Source organism: Triticum aestivum, chromosome 1A, assembly GCF_018294505.1.
Source record: "Triticum aestivum cultivar Chinese Spring chromosome 1A, IWGSC CS RefSeq v2.1, whole genome shotgun sequence".
NCBI lineage: Eukaryota > Viridiplantae > Streptophyta > Magnoliopsida > Poales > Poaceae > Triticum > Triticum aestivum.
In genome coordinates, this window is record NC_057794.1 from 428,727,882 (window position 1) to 428,741,756 (window position 13,875).

The 13,875-nt window shown below is 45.9% G+C and overlaps 3 protein-coding genes and 1 non-coding gene across 4 annotated transcripts; 2 read left to right on the plus strand and 2 right to left on the minus strand.

The window, feature by feature from the left end:
- Window positions 1-1,912: 1,912 nt before the first annotated feature.
- Window positions 1,913-3,697, minus strand: LOC123053937 (annexin D4). The gene is made up of 3 exons (XM_044477569.1): window positions 3,437-3,697; window positions 2,898-3,301; window positions 1,913-2,798 (listed from the first exon to the last, which is right to left on the minus strand). The coding sequence occupies exons 1-3, from the start codon at window positions 3,474-3,476 to the stop codon at window positions 2,295-2,297; spliced, it is 948 nt and encodes a 315-aa protein (XP_044333504.1). The 5' UTR covers window positions 3,477-3,697; the 3' UTR covers window positions 1,913-2,294.
- A 3,571-nt stretch (window positions 3,698-7,268) lies between these two features.
- TRNAR-CCU (transfer RNA arginine (anticodon CCU)) lies at window positions 7,269-7,341 on the plus strand. Its single transcript has one exon. It is a non-coding gene; the product is annotated as a tRNA-Arg (tRNA).
- A 569-nt stretch (window positions 7,342-7,910) lies between these two features.
- Window positions 7,911-9,868, plus strand: LOC123053963 (annexin D3). Its single transcript, XM_044477592.1, has 6 exons — window positions 7,911-8,238; window positions 8,343-8,488; window positions 8,613-8,843; window positions 8,960-9,175; window positions 9,256-9,345; window positions 9,418-9,868. Exons 1-6 carry the CDS (start codon window positions 8,034-8,036, stop codon window positions 9,616-9,618), a joined length of 1,089 nt encoding a protein of 362 aa, XP_044333527.1. The 5' UTR covers window positions 7,911-8,033; the 3' UTR covers window positions 9,619-9,868.
- LOC123053973 (mitochondrial fission 1 protein A) lies at window positions 9,830-13,128 on the minus strand. Its single transcript, XM_044477604.1, has 5 exons — window positions 12,831-13,128; window positions 11,694-11,823; window positions 11,453-11,574; window positions 10,324-10,387; window positions 9,830-10,096 (listed from the first exon to the last, which is right to left on the minus strand). The coding sequence occupies exons 1-5, from the start codon at window positions 12,921-12,923 to the stop codon at window positions 10,011-10,013; spliced, it is 495 nt and encodes a 164-aa protein (XP_044333539.1). The 5' UTR covers window positions 12,924-13,128; the 3' UTR covers window positions 9,830-10,010.
- Between the last annotated feature and the right edge of the window lie 747 nt (window positions 13,129-13,875).

Here is a 13,875-nt window from a genome sequence, read left to right on the forward strand (position 1 = left end):
TAAGAAAAAAATTAGTGGCATTGGTATTATCCTTTAAGAAAGAAAATAACAATAATAATGAAAAAATTCACTCAATTTATGCATAAATTGCTTTTTTATAATATGCAACAATAAGTGTACATAGTGAAGCTTTTGGAAAAAACTTCTAAGAAGGAATTAATTAGTGGCATTGGTCTTACCTTAAAGAAGAAAGAAAATGAAATGAAACAAAAACAAAAATAAAGTAAAAAAGAAAATAAAAGTTTTCTAAGAAAAATAAATTAGTGGCATTGGTATTACCCTTTAATAAATAAAATGAAAAATAATAAAATATATGGACAAAACTTTTGCACGATTTATGCACACTTTTTTATAATATGCAAGAATAAACACGTAAAAGTGGGTTTTGTGCAAAAACAATCTAAGAAGGAATTAATTAGTGGCATTGGTGCTACCTTAAAGAAGAAATAAAATGAAATGAAAACTTAAAAATGTTTTTTAAGAGAGAATGACTAAGGGCCTGTCCTGAAGTCCTCTAGCTCCACACTACACAAACTTCATAGATGAATTTGTCCCGAACAGTTTTGCTACGAGAAGCCGGCTTCTCGAAGTTATGCCCGATGGCAGTGCAAAATCCTGGAGGAGCGTCGGCCCAGCTCCATCGATGCGAAAAGCTAGAGTTGGCTAGTATTACAACCGAAGTGCCACCGCCAAGTCCAAGCCAGCGAACCGGTACGCTCGCAGGAAACATAACGCTCCTCTCGCTCTCCATCGAATCGATGCAGGGGCAGCTTTCCTCGATGTCTAGCCCATATTGGGCTGCCTCCAACCGGCCCAAACTGGCGTCCAATAGGCCCACAACCTCCCAGCTGGGTTGCAGCGATAGGAGAAGCTGCACACGACGCCGAATGCTCGGGAATCGCCAGAGGGAGCGAGAAGCTGGCTAGGGAAGCTGGATTTATGAAGTTTTGTGAAGTTGAAGAAGATCAGAAAGGCCCTAAATATCATTGATCTTAACCTTTAAGTAATAAAAGTAATATTGTACACAACTTTGCAGTAAAATTTTGTAATATGCAAAAAATAAACATATAATAGTGCAACGTTTACACTGCAGTATAATTTGCACACATATTGTATAGTACTTCCTCTGTAAACTAATATAAGAGCGTTTAGATCACTATTTTAGTATTCTAAACGCTCTTATATTAATTTACAGAAGGAGTACTTGCTTATATACATTTACATTCGCCCATCTTGAAAATACCCATATATTAAAAAGGAAAAAATACTAAAAAGAAAAGCAAAATCGGACACAAATAAAAAAAACGAGAGTGAGCAACGGGCTTCAAGCCCAATAAAAATTCAACTGATCGCGAACAAAGACGAGTCAAAAATTCAACACCTTCTAAAAAGTGTCAAAAATTCAACACGAATCTTGACAAAAGTATCAATGGTCAGAAAAGACTCGTCAGAAAGTTGGCTTGCCCAAATTTAAAAATCAGGCAACTTACATATAGCTAAAATGATGTTTCATTCTTTTCTCAGTTACAAATTTTTAGGAAAAGGCCTAGATGTTGCAAGATCAAGGAGCATTACTGAGCCGAGCACATGCCGGACGATGGGCTTGTCGCTGTGATCTTGGGCAGCGCTTTGCTGACACTATCTACAGGAGTGGCCCGGCACTGACACGGAGCACGACTCCATCGAAATAACGACCGGGAATGGAACAGAAAGATCCAAATGCTTAACTTTATTTGATCCCCGATCAGCCGTATTACACGACCTCAGCTGCAAATGTTAGGTCTTTTATAATGGAAGATGCTTAGAAAAAGTGCTTAGAGAAATAAACCGGATGTTTTTTAAGTACCGGTGATTATTTGTACAGAATAGACGTTTAATTAAGCGTCTTTCCCATAGAATTAGGCACCGATGCTTCAGAAAAACCCAATTTATTTTTTAAACATTTCTGTAAGGCCTTGTACAATGAAAGGTGCTTAGGGAAGGTGCTTACAAAAATAAATCATACTTTTCTTAAGCACCGGTGCTTATTTGTACAGGATAAACGCTTAACTAAGCGTCTCTCCTGTAGAAATAGGCACCGGTGCTTCAAAAAATCTCGGTTTATTTTTTTAAGCACCCCTCTAAGCATTTGTCATTGTACAAGGCCTAAGCACCCTTACACGGCCCGCTCGACAACGATTCATCAACATACAAACGCACACACGAAATGAGATGAACCAGGAAGAAAAACACACGCTCGGCCGGCGCGCCATCGCCACCGTCCTCCGCGTCCGTAATAATGTTGTATCGTATGGTTACTTGCCGACGATGAGGGAGACGATCGCGTCCTTGAAGTGGCCGTGCGCGCTGCCGGCGACGGCGTCCTCGAGCTTGGCCCCGAACTGCTCCTGGTAGGCCGCCCGGATGGCGTCCATGTCCACGTCCGACCGCGTCACCGCCACCCGCGCCAGGGCCTCCTTGCCGTGGTGGTCCGCGCCCTCCCTCAGCGCCGCCGCCATCACCTGGCTGAAGTACCTCTCCGGCGTCGCCAGGCACCGCACGGCCTCCCTCAGAGCCTCCTCGCTTCCCAGATCCTCCTGGATGTGCTTGCCGTGCAGCTCCTTGTAGTACTTGAAGGTCTGGACGAGGTGCGGCTTGCTCCTGGTGGTGAGGATCCTGACCACCTCCTCGTTCTCCACCAGCCTGCCGCCGCCGGCGCCCTTCACCGCCGCGCCCAGCGCCTTGGCCTCCGCCTTGGCCGTGTCGTCGCTCACCTTGGGCCCTTCGTACCGGTACGCGCTCACCAGCCCCACCAGCAGCTGCACATCCACAAACACGTACATCAGACTCCACCTCCTCCATGGCCATGGCTCTCAAGAAGAAAGAAAGAAAGAAAGAGAGAGAGAGAGAGAGCTTACGCTGCAGTAGGGCTTGTCCTTGGCGCGGTAGGCGACGTCCTCCTCGAGGGAGTGGTGGAAGAGCGCCATGTAGGCCTTGCGCGCGCCGAGGAGCTCCTCGGCAGAGCGGGTGCAGGCGACCTCCACGAGGATGGCGGCCGGGTGGGCCTGGTGGAGGACGTGGTGCGCGAGGCGGGCGTCGCGCTCCCACGGGTGCATCGCCCACAGCACCATGAGGTTCTTGAAGCGGGAGAACTCGGCGGCCAGGCGCAGCATGTACTCGTCCTCGCACCGCTCGATCACGCCCTGCTCCTTGAACAGCCCCGGGAAGCTCCTCCGGAACCCGGACCGCTTCTCCGGCTGCCTCCGCCAGTTCGCCAGCGCCGCCACCATCGTCGGCTCGTCCACGCCCAGGCCTCCCAGACCTTCATCGTCATAGATTTCAATTAATCATAACGAAAATCCATACGGATCAACTCTAAGGAATGATCACACAAACACAGTGGTACGAGTATGAACGATGAACAATGTCGTAGGAGTAAACGATTATGGATGCAAACCTGAGAAGGCCTTGGTGAGCGCCTGAACTTCGTCGGCCATTGTTGCCCTGACAAAAATGCTGGCCAAAGATTTGAGGAGACGGAGGCGATGGCTGCACGGGTCGCTCGCTGAATTCGCTGTGTGCTCTGCCGCTCCTGCTGGACGATCTTTATACTCGGAGACGGTGTGTTTGGGAAGGCGATTATGGGCAGCGCTGGTATAATCTTCACAGCTAATGGAAGAAAAGGGTCGTCAATGGTTTACACATGGGTACCACATCCGCGTATGCACACCGATCCCATCTAATTAATGAAGTGACAACCCACGACGCGATGGGTGGGTGTGCATAGCAGTATTTGCATCGTGCAACACGGGGTGATTATGGACGACGACCGCTATAATTGTCAGCTGTACTATGCCCTTGTCACGCTGCGGTCACATCAGATATAATTTCTTCGGGTACATTTTTTCTGGAATAGAATGGAAGAGTGAAGTGAAAGTTACGAACAAGGAGCTGTGTTTTTTTTTCAAAAAGAAGGGTCTCCCCGAGCCTTGGCATCAAGCGATGCACACACTCATTTTATTAGAAATAGAGCAATTAACTATGAATCACAACTCAATGTCATCAAAATAAAATGCTACAATCGGCAAACATAAGGCACGATGCCTAAACACATATCCTATTATCTTCCAGCGGTTGCACCCAAACGCCATATGCTTCCTGACTTCCGCATGGCTGAGTAATGACCACATACGGATACCTCCAGACATCCGAAAGATAACTTACAGTGACTTTGATGTCGCGAAGCTTGGCTGCCCACATGACACGCCCCATCTCCAAGTCGTCTGCATCCGGCTGTGCTTAGATCCGTCGACTCACCCGCCTGTCGAATGACCTCGGGTCCGGAATCGCGTTGAAGACCACCACGTCGGCCTTGGGGGCCTGTCGAGTAGAGGGTCGTCCACTTGACGGAATCTCGACCAACGCCGCACAAGCTATCGTCGGAGACACGTCACGCCTAGACGTCTCCCCGGATGCAGGCCTATGCCAGAGGAAAAAAAAACTTGTATAGTTAAGCCATTTGACCTATTCAGGTGTGGGAAAAACGGAGAGAGCAAAATTGCAATGAGACATGCCATGTGTACTTGGCAACTCAGACCCACATGATAGATTGCTAAATGGGGTAAAATTGATGATTTTTTTCGCTAAATGCGGTAAAAATGGACGAGAAAATGACTAAATGGAGTAAAAGGTGGCAAAACTTTCACTAAATGGGTAATCTGGATTAAAGAAAACTGCTAAATAAATTAATTTCGATCAAATATATCAAAGTAAGGGTTAAAACTTAAAACTGGAATTAACTCAAAATTAATAAAATCAGTTTACCTACACCTTGAACTACAATACAACACGCCATTGCAAGTGCAGACGGCCCTTGTTGAGGGAAATGTAATCGTGTGATCAACTTAGGATTTGAGGAAGAGTTTAAATAATGTTATTATTGCAAAAAAGAAAATTGATGCCAGAAGGATTCAAATAGATCAGCTAACATTTAGCAGATGAGCAATAACAATAGGTAAAATCAATTGAGAAACTTCTTCTAGGAGATCGGCAGCACGTGATGAAGGTCCCAAGTAAGTCGTCATGGTCCACGAAAATGGAAGAACACATCACATGAACAGATCAATTTGCCTCCAAATGGTTGCACCAACTCAAATCACAGGCCCCTCTAATATTTTTGATCCTCATCCGCCACATCAACTGCTGCATCCGCGACTGTTCTTCCGGAGTGAAGACCTGGAGTTTGTCTCCTGCTGTTTTTTTTAAAAAAGGAGGATGACCCCCGGCCTCTGCATCTAGGTGATGCATACGGTCACTTTATTAATTATTCTCACAAGACCTTACAAAGTAATACAACAGTAAGACTAAAGCCACCGTCTAAGCCACTCTATTCAGTTGATGAAGGGACGCAGATAGTCTGGGCCTAATACCAAACAAGCATCGCAGCCAAACCTAACATCTAAGACCTGAGATCCCATCCAGGACGCCTGCCGGGCATGGGTCTCACCGGTCCGGCGTGCACTCAGAGACCGCCGCCACCAACTTCCACCGCTTCATCTTCAGAACTGTACTAATGCATCAACCTTGCTCGGTCCAGCTATCGATGTCTCCTGCTGTTAGCTCCATCTAGAAAATCTTGTTGGGAAAAACTTGTAATAAGTGTTTTACTATGCTTCCGGTTTACTTTGGCTATGCCCGAGCGCATAAATCTGCCTATACTGAATGTGATCTCATCGCAATGGGACGGAATCTGGGGTGCAGCCCCTTTCTTTCAAACAAAAAATTTGTGCTCATAATGCATTCAGAATTCTCATTTCAAATTGATGATCACAGTGGCAATGAAAACCCTACAGTCCACGGTGTCATCCTTATCGTCGCCACCAACATCGTCATTATTTTCCTCCAATCATGCAAGCAAGGTTGGTTTATGTCATATTCAATTTAAGGATGTTCCTGAGCACAACTTCTATTTCAAGTTTCTGCCACTAGGTCACGTACCAGCAAACCGGACATCATCTAGCTCGTTGTCTTTGCTTTCGCTCTAACAAATCAATCGGAGGTTCGCACTATTCCACGCAACCTAGTTAGCTGGAAAATTAAGGGATTAGAGAAATGATTGAGGAAACATTTCTCACTCACCAGTTTAATGCAGCTTCCTAAGTTCACACCACCGTCGTCCATGTCTAACTAACAGTGTGAAGATGTGACAAGCGATTTTTTCAGTTGAAACTTGTGGCACCAACATTTAGACGATGTGAAAAACATGTACTGTCAAGGCCATGTATATATCCTAACATCTAGATACAACTAACGTGGTCCAAAATAACTAATTATTATCGTCCCAGTATGTTGGGCCACATTCTTCAATCATACAGCAAGCCTATTATTATGCTTGAGGAAACTGGGCGCATGGTGAAGGACAAGATCATTAGTGACTTGCACACATCCAAATCACCTACTATGATATTGGAGATTCAGATATGGTCGCTGATTTGTTTGCATAAGCAGCCATTGGGCATTTGCCACGGTTGTCCATGTATCTTTCGTCAAAGGCCTGGTTAATTATGCGGTTGGTTGGCAACCAAAATCGACTCTTCGCAGCGTTGATGTTTAAAAACCATTGGTCAGATGAGTGTGATCCACGAGAAGACTTGTTTTCTCTAGTATCCTACAGTCAGCTCAACCCTGCCAACTGTACTTGAGTTTTTCTTTTGTGAAACATAAGTAGCTCTGTCTGCACAGTTGTTCTGATGCAACTTAATTTGTTTCCCTCTTATCACAAGCAGCTTTCCATTGAAAGTAATAGTTTAACAAAGTAAGCAAAGCGTGGGTTTCACAGAGAAAGCAAAAAAGGCTTTGAAATGCTTTGCGAAATGTGGCATGTTCTCCGCTTTCGAACCGGGCGCATGGAACGTGCGGGCATGTCCTCCGTTTTTTTGAAAGGCTCTTCAGTTTATCTTGGAGCCCATGACGCTTCTCGTTCTAAATGAACGGCTAAAGCAGTAAAGCGTGAGCAAATTATACATCTTTGCATGGTGGAAACAGTGTGGGTTTGGAGATTTGTTTGGAGCTCTCTTTTGGAAGGAAACCTTACCGGTTAAGCAATGCCCATGTGTTCCCAAGATTCTTCTTCCAGCGTGAGAATGTCTGTTTTTTATCATTGTTGCTGCTAAACTCCTGTGTTGTTGCACATGCTGATCTTCCCAAATAGTGGTGGGTGAGTGGGAGGAACAGCTGGTTTGAAGCTGCAGAAGGAATAGAGAGTGGAGAGGAGAAATAAATTCATGAAGGCGCCTGTAGCTCAGTGGATAGAGCGTCCGTTTCCTAAGCGGAAAGTCGTAGGTTCGACCCCTACCTGGCGCGTTCGCCTACTGTTTTTTTTTTGTCTCTTTTCTTTTGTGCTTAGTTGGTGCACTGTTTTTGAAGCGATTTTTTTTTATTTCCCAAGAAGAGGAGAGTAGAAGAGATGGTATGAACAAGTATGAAACATGTAAAAAAAATGGTGTGTAAATGGTACTCCTACTAATTTTCTTTAACGCTCAGGTTCCAGTAAGAACACTCGCAAAAAAAAAAAAAGGTTCCAGTAAGAAGATGGTGAGGACAAGTCTGAAAACACCCCAAGATCTGAATAAGATACTAGATTACAGTACAGCATGAGCAAGTCTGAAAATAGATGAGGCAAGCCTTAACTTAAGAATTATTACAACGTGTGCTATAAGGCGGAAAAGGGAACAATTCATTAAGTATTACTCACCCTTTTCCAGCAAACAAATCTAAATACCTCTCCAATGCTGATTAAGTAGGAGCAATGAACATACCCAAAATGCCCCTCGCATGACCTGTACACAACATCAGCCAGGCTACTTACCCCATTACATTACAAGCTGGATAACAGTGGCACCATTAAAACTCATGACTAAGAACCTAAAATGAGCCAAGAAAAACACAATCAAAAGATGCACACGCGAAACACACGAGGAAATAATTAGGCAAAAAGCCCATTGCCGGCGAAGCTTTCAACCCTGGTGGTGTGCTGTGGTGTCTGTGTGGCTACCATGTGTGGCTGGTGCGGCTGCCTCGAGTGCATCCATAACATCCCTCCCCTCAATCTCCTCTTCCTCCACTTCTCCTCGGCTGCACGGACGGGAAGGGAGGGAGAAGAAGGAGCGCGAACGCTCAGCCCCATGGCCTCCATCTCGGTCCCGGACCCCGCCCCTTCCCCGACCGAGGATGCAGAGAGCATCAGAAAAGCAGTGCAAGGTAAGTACTTACGAAGATTCAATCAAGTTTACTCCATTGATTGATGTTGTTGTTTTTGCTCTACCGCAAGAAGAACCTGTGCTGAGATCGTGAGAAATGGGCAGGGTGGGGGACGGACGAGAACGCGCTGATCGAGATCCTGGGCCACCGGACGGCGGCGCAGCGCGCGGAGATCGCCGTCGCCTACGAGGGCCTCTACGACAAGCCCCTCCTCCGCACGCTCCAGGACGAGCTCTCCAGCCACTTCAAGGTAACATACACCTTCGCCTCCTCCATGGCCGGCGGGCTCCTAGGCTTCTTCCTTCGTCCCCGGCCGGACACCGTCCGAAATCTAATCTCCATGCCTGCGCGTTGGTCTGGTCCGGTGGTCTCAGGGCGCGATGACGCTGTGGGCGATGGACCCGGCGGCGCGGGACGCCAAGCTGGCCTACAAGGCCCTCAGGAAGAAGGGCGGCGACCGGCACGCCTGGGTGCTCATCGAGGTCGCCTGCGCGTCGTCGCCGGACCACCTCGTCGCCGTCAGGAAGGCCTACTGCTCCGCCTACGACTCGTCGCTCGAGGAGGACGTCGCCGCCTGCCCGCTCTACAAGGACCCCCTCAAGCAGGCAAGGCCGTGCCGATCCTGGCATTCTCCTTCTTTCGTCGCCGCCGTGGGTCCATTTCTTGCTCTTGCCGTTGCCGGTCAGTTGAACTGAGCGCTCGTGTGCGTGTGCGTGTGCAGTTCTTGGTGCGCCTGGTGAGCTCGTACCGCCACGGCGGCGAGCACGTCGACGGCGAGCTGGCGAGGGCCGAGGCGGCCGAGCTGCACGGCGCGGTGGCGGCCAAGAAGCAGCCGCTGCACGGGGACGTGGTCCGCATCGTCAGCTCCAGGAGCAAGCCGCAGCTCAAGGCGACGTTCCAGCACTACAAGCGAGAGCACGGCAAGGCCATCGACGAGGTCTACTTCATCATCATTTTTCTACGGTTAAAAAAACCTGAGCACACAAAATGAACTATATCTATTTTGATGCGCCACAGGTTCTCGAGGGCAATCGCAACGACAAGCTGTCGGCGATGCTGAAAACTGCGGTCTGGTGCCTGACATCGCCGGAGAAGCACTTCGCAGAGGTAATACTCAAAAGCTCAACCTTTTCCAGGCTGCTTCAGTTCCGATGCTCTTCATGGCTCTGCCTTTTCCAGGTGATCCGGAGCTCGATCATCGGGCTCGGCACCGACGAGGAATCCCTGACCAGAGCGATTGTCTCGCGCGCCGAGGTCGACTTGAAGAAAGTGAAGGAGGAATACAAGGTGAGGTACAAGACGACGGTGACCAAGGATGTCGTCGGAGACACCTCCGGGTACTACCAGGGCATCCTGCTCACCCTCATCGGGGCCGAGTAGCCATTGGCAGGATCATCCAAGCTCAGAGGATGATGTTCAATGCCATATTGTTTGGTACTTAGACCGTTCAGAGGATGATGTTCAATGGCATGGTACTTAGACCGTTCGATCGAACAGAGTGGCATTGTCGTGTGTACAATCTAGAGAGTGAAGTGTTGGTGTTGTGAAATAAGACCCCTAATAGTTCATTTATTGGTGTATTCAGCACTGGTTTGAGACAATGGTACTACTTCCATCACGATTTGATTTATCCGAAAGATTACACGGTGGCATGGTATCATAAACTCATTTTATGCACATAGTTGCGGCGATTCGACTCAAGTAACACAGAACAAACGGTAGAACGATAGAACCAAACACACATCCTATTTCATCAACAGGCGGGTGCAGTCTCACTTCTTCCTTGCAAGAGCAGCTGCGATCCCACCGACGATAAGTCCTACTGCAGTTGTGGCGATTCCTATGCCAATCACACCATCTGCACAGAACAGGGTTATCAAGCAATAAGTGCACACGTTTTTCAAAATCAAGTAATTTATGAACAGGGTTATCAGTATCTATTTTTACAGTTGCTTGATTTTGAAAACTCAGCATAAATTACTCCTAGCTTGCTGTTGTCACTTCAACAGATAAAATTATCGCATAGTTTTCTACTGTGAATCGCAGAAAAGTATGGTCGATTAAACTTATCTAAACTTATCTTACCTTTAGCAATTTTATCCTCTATTGCCTTCTTCAGAGATGATGCCTGCCTCCAATCTGGTTGAATCTACAAAAAAGGGGACAAGATCAATTAAAAGAGGGAATTTATAAAGGCGGCAATATCCTTAAACGGTTGAAAAACATATGCACTTATATTCAACTAGTATGGAATATAAAGATGATGGTCCCAGATTACCCCTTAAACAGTTGAAAAACATACGCACTTATATTACCCCATAAACTTTGTTTTGCATATTTTTCTCTGAATTTTAATTGTATCCCACGTATAAAGTGTATAGGTCACATAGATAAGTATGTCTAACTAACATGTCCGGCACAAAATGCTACTTCGGAATTAGGCTTAAGCATAGCCAAATCTTGAAATGGAGTAGCACACAAGGAATCAGCAACAAGCATAGCCACGATCTTGAGCTGCTTAGCCAGAATTAATCGACAAGAATAGGTGTGGAATCAATAGAAATATAAAACACGTGACACAACAGTCGAATGAATTCAGTTAAGCAGTTAAACAGATTTGCTGTTTGCATAACAATTACAAAATACTGTTATCTGCATAGCCACATATCAATTGTCTATCAGTCTTACCGCAGAAAAATCGATTGTATATCATGACGCTGCCAGATTAATGAGAGGGAGGGTGATTTAAGGGACAATGTCTTGGATGGTGCAAATGTAGGAAAATTATTTCCAAGCCTGATGATGAAGAAATCAACAAACTGAGGGAACCACAAATATCAAGAACCTTTACTTTAGTTGCACAAACCTTAGTGGAATCAAATATTTGGTTTATCACTATGTCGTCCAGCACAGAGACAGTACTAGTAAGTAGTTACGCAAGCAATATGCAAATAAATTCCACATGTGTCACCCAGCAAACCAGCATAGAAATAGCACCAGTTGGTTGTTACACAAGCAAATAAGATGATGAGTTACCACAAGTTCACAATGCAGAGCTACTTGCATCAACTGCATGTATGACATATCAAATATTTGGCTTGCAGTTAAGCTCAAAACCAGTGAAATATTTCTTTCCCTTTTACCAGCAGAAACAGTACCACACACCAAGAAAGTATGCATTATATAAGGCAACCAGAAGGTAGTGCAAGAATACCTCCAAACAACGGTCCGCAAGTTGCCGGCTCCTTACATAGTTACCATTTCTGTAGTGCCCAACAGCCAGCAAATACAACTTTTCTCTAGTCTGCAGTGGGCTGGTGGTTTTATCAAGAGAAGCTGTGCAAGTAGAACAAACAATTTGATCAAAACAGAGTTGAGAAGAATAGATAGCAAAGTAAGATAATAGGTTGCAAGGAGTAAATTTTCTTCCATGCAAATAAAAAAAGTTATCTGACCTTCAATCATGCCAATTCCACGGTTCACATCATCAGTCTGCTTGGAATGGACGAGAGCCCAAGATAGCCTCATGATGCTATCATTTTTCTGTTCCTCGGTTGCAGCCTCAGCAACCTCTCTTTCACATCCCTAGGTGCATATAACCATGAATATAAGCTCTGCTTGCTCATCGAAGATATTAAACAAAACAAAATAATTCGTGAAGATTGAAGGGGAACAGAAAGCATATACGAGTATTTAACAATAGCAACAGCCAAGAAATAAGAATGTATGACTTAGACAGTTTGTGTTTGTGAACAGTGCATAAATTCCGAGTAGACATTTCAGAGCTGAGTTAACCATCTTCCATCTATTTAGTAAAAGACATGTAGTACACGAGACCAAATGGGCAATTTGGTAAATTCATGCTATTGTCACTACAAAATCACATCAACTGACTGAGCATACATGTCATGCCAAAGCACCAACGGTTCAAACAGACAAAACTAATCTCCCACCACCAACGGTCCAAACATATAAACCATGAATAATCATCGGAATCAGAACTATAAGTTCTAGTTGCTCTTCTAACATAATTAACATAACAGGATAGTCTGTGAACAATGCAAAAGAACAGAAGGCACATATATACATGAACAAAAGCAACAGCCAAGAATAGATGACTTAACAGTTCGTGCTTGTGAACACTACATAAACAGATAACAGTAACCCAATGAACATGGCCAAGTTCCGAGTGGACATTTCATAGTTAGTTAGCTATCTGATGACTTTAGTAAAAACACATAGCATTCGGTACTACAAGAGACAAAATGGGAATCAGAGTATCCAACATCCCAACTTGGTAAATCCATGCTACTACCGGTAAATAATGACATCAACTAACTGAACAAACATGGTAAGGCACCACCGATTCAACAACCACGGCCGGTCTCCCACCACCAGGGCAGCATCAAGCATCACGAAGCTTTGCAATAACGACCCACTCTCCTTTTCTACATGTATTTTCGTGCTTCGCATAGTATGATGCGCGCATCCTAGAATCAATTAGGCCACATCTACTGCGCAGGACACCACAGCAGCGAAAGATTCATCAAGTAAAGCGAGGGGCTAAGGGGAGAGAGGTGGGGGGCACTTACGGCGATGATGTCGCGGTCGCACCAGGGGATGTTGTCGCCGCCGGAGAAGAAGGAGCCCACCGACTCGAAGAACTTGCTCATCTGCGCCTCCATGGCTCTCGGCCGATCTGCTTGGGGATGGGGGTAGGGGTTTCGATTTTGGGGGAGGAGGCGGTGGCCGGTGCTGGTGGGTGGGCGAGGGTTTCTGGACGCGGAAGGAAGCAGCGTCGTATCTCTATCTATGGGCCAGGAGAGGAGAAAGAGAATGCAACTAACGACGGATTCGAGCGCAAGTCAAGTCCGCCGCGTGGATTTGCGTTTGCTTAGCCCACGCGGCCACGACTTCTCTCACCCACGCCTCGTGGGTCCCACGTTTTAAGCAGATCGTATGGTGTCTTTTTTTTTCTTTTTGACGATCAAGTCGAATGAAAATAGATCTAAAATGAAATGTTGGTAATTTCCCTCAAAATAAGTAAAATGTTTTTCTATGGACAGAGATCTGTTTTAAAGGTTGGTAAGAAATATAGAGCAATCCAAACATAATAAAAATTGCATCACCGCCAAATGGCCATTATCGCCGTCAGAATGAGTCGCTGACGTGCCACTGTCGTTGCTCCCCTATTGGAGCCAGTTTGACCATGTCGATGATAGCTAAAAAATCTTCGTGCACATGCTACTAAGGACCAACGTCCCAGAGCCACAGTCGTCGCCATTGAACCATTGAACCGATCTGAAGTGTCTGACACATACTCTCGTTGGCTAGCACACATGGCGAGAAACTCTAACCTTGTCATCCCAAGGAGACCGAGGGAATCTATGCCGAAGCTCCATCAATCATGTCCCGATAGACGAACTTGAGGAGGATCGAAGCATAAAAGACCAACTCGAAAATAAAGAGCCATCATCTGCCGAAACACTACTCAGAAAGAAAAAAAAACTAGCCTAAACTACTAATCGAAGCCGAGGCATCAGGATTCGCTCTCCTGAGCAGTGGGGAGATGAGAGATGGATCCACGGCTCGCCAGCAAAGCTTGAAGGGAAGAGTATCTTAGACGCCACAGTCGTA

Bases quoted from the DNA above. Each gene is read 5' to 3' on its own strand.
- LOC123053937 (XM_044477569.1), bottom strand. From the start codon at position 3,476: ATGGCCGACGAAGTTCAGGCGCTCACCAAGGCCTTCTCAG. The intron at 3,302-3,436 runs GTTTGCATCCAT...ATGACGATGAAG, and splicing joins GCTCACCAAGGCCTTCTCAG to GTCTGGGAGGCCTGGGCGTG. The intron at 2,799-2,897 runs GTAAGCTCTCTC...GTGGATGTGCAG, and splicing joins AGGACAAGCCCTACTGCAGC to CTGCTGGTGGGGCTGGTGAG.
- LOC123053963 (XM_044477592.1), top strand. From the start codon at position 8,034: ATGTGTGGCTGGTGCGGCTGCCTCGAGTGCATCCATAACATCCCTCCC. The intron at 8,489-8,612 runs GTAACATACACC...CGGTGGTCTCAG, and splicing joins AGCTCTCCAGCCACTTCAAG to GGCGCGATGACGCTGTGGGC. The intron at 8,844-8,959 runs GCAAGGCCGTGC...GTGCGTGTGCAG, and splicing joins ACAAGGACCCCCTCAAGCAG to TTCTTGGTGCGCCTGGTGAG.
- LOC123053973 (XM_044477604.1), bottom strand. From the start codon at position 12,923: ATGGAGGCGCAGATGAGCAAGTTCTTCGAGTCGGTGGGCTCCTTCTTC. The intron at 10,388-11,452 runs GTATTCTTGCAC...CCTTTTTTGTAG, and splicing joins TTGCGGACCGTTGTTTGGAG to ATTCAACCAGATTGGAGGCA. The intron at 10,097-10,323 runs GTAAGATAAGTT...TGTTCTGTGCAG, and splicing joins AGAGGATAAAATTGCTAAAG to ATGGTGTGATTGGCATAGGA.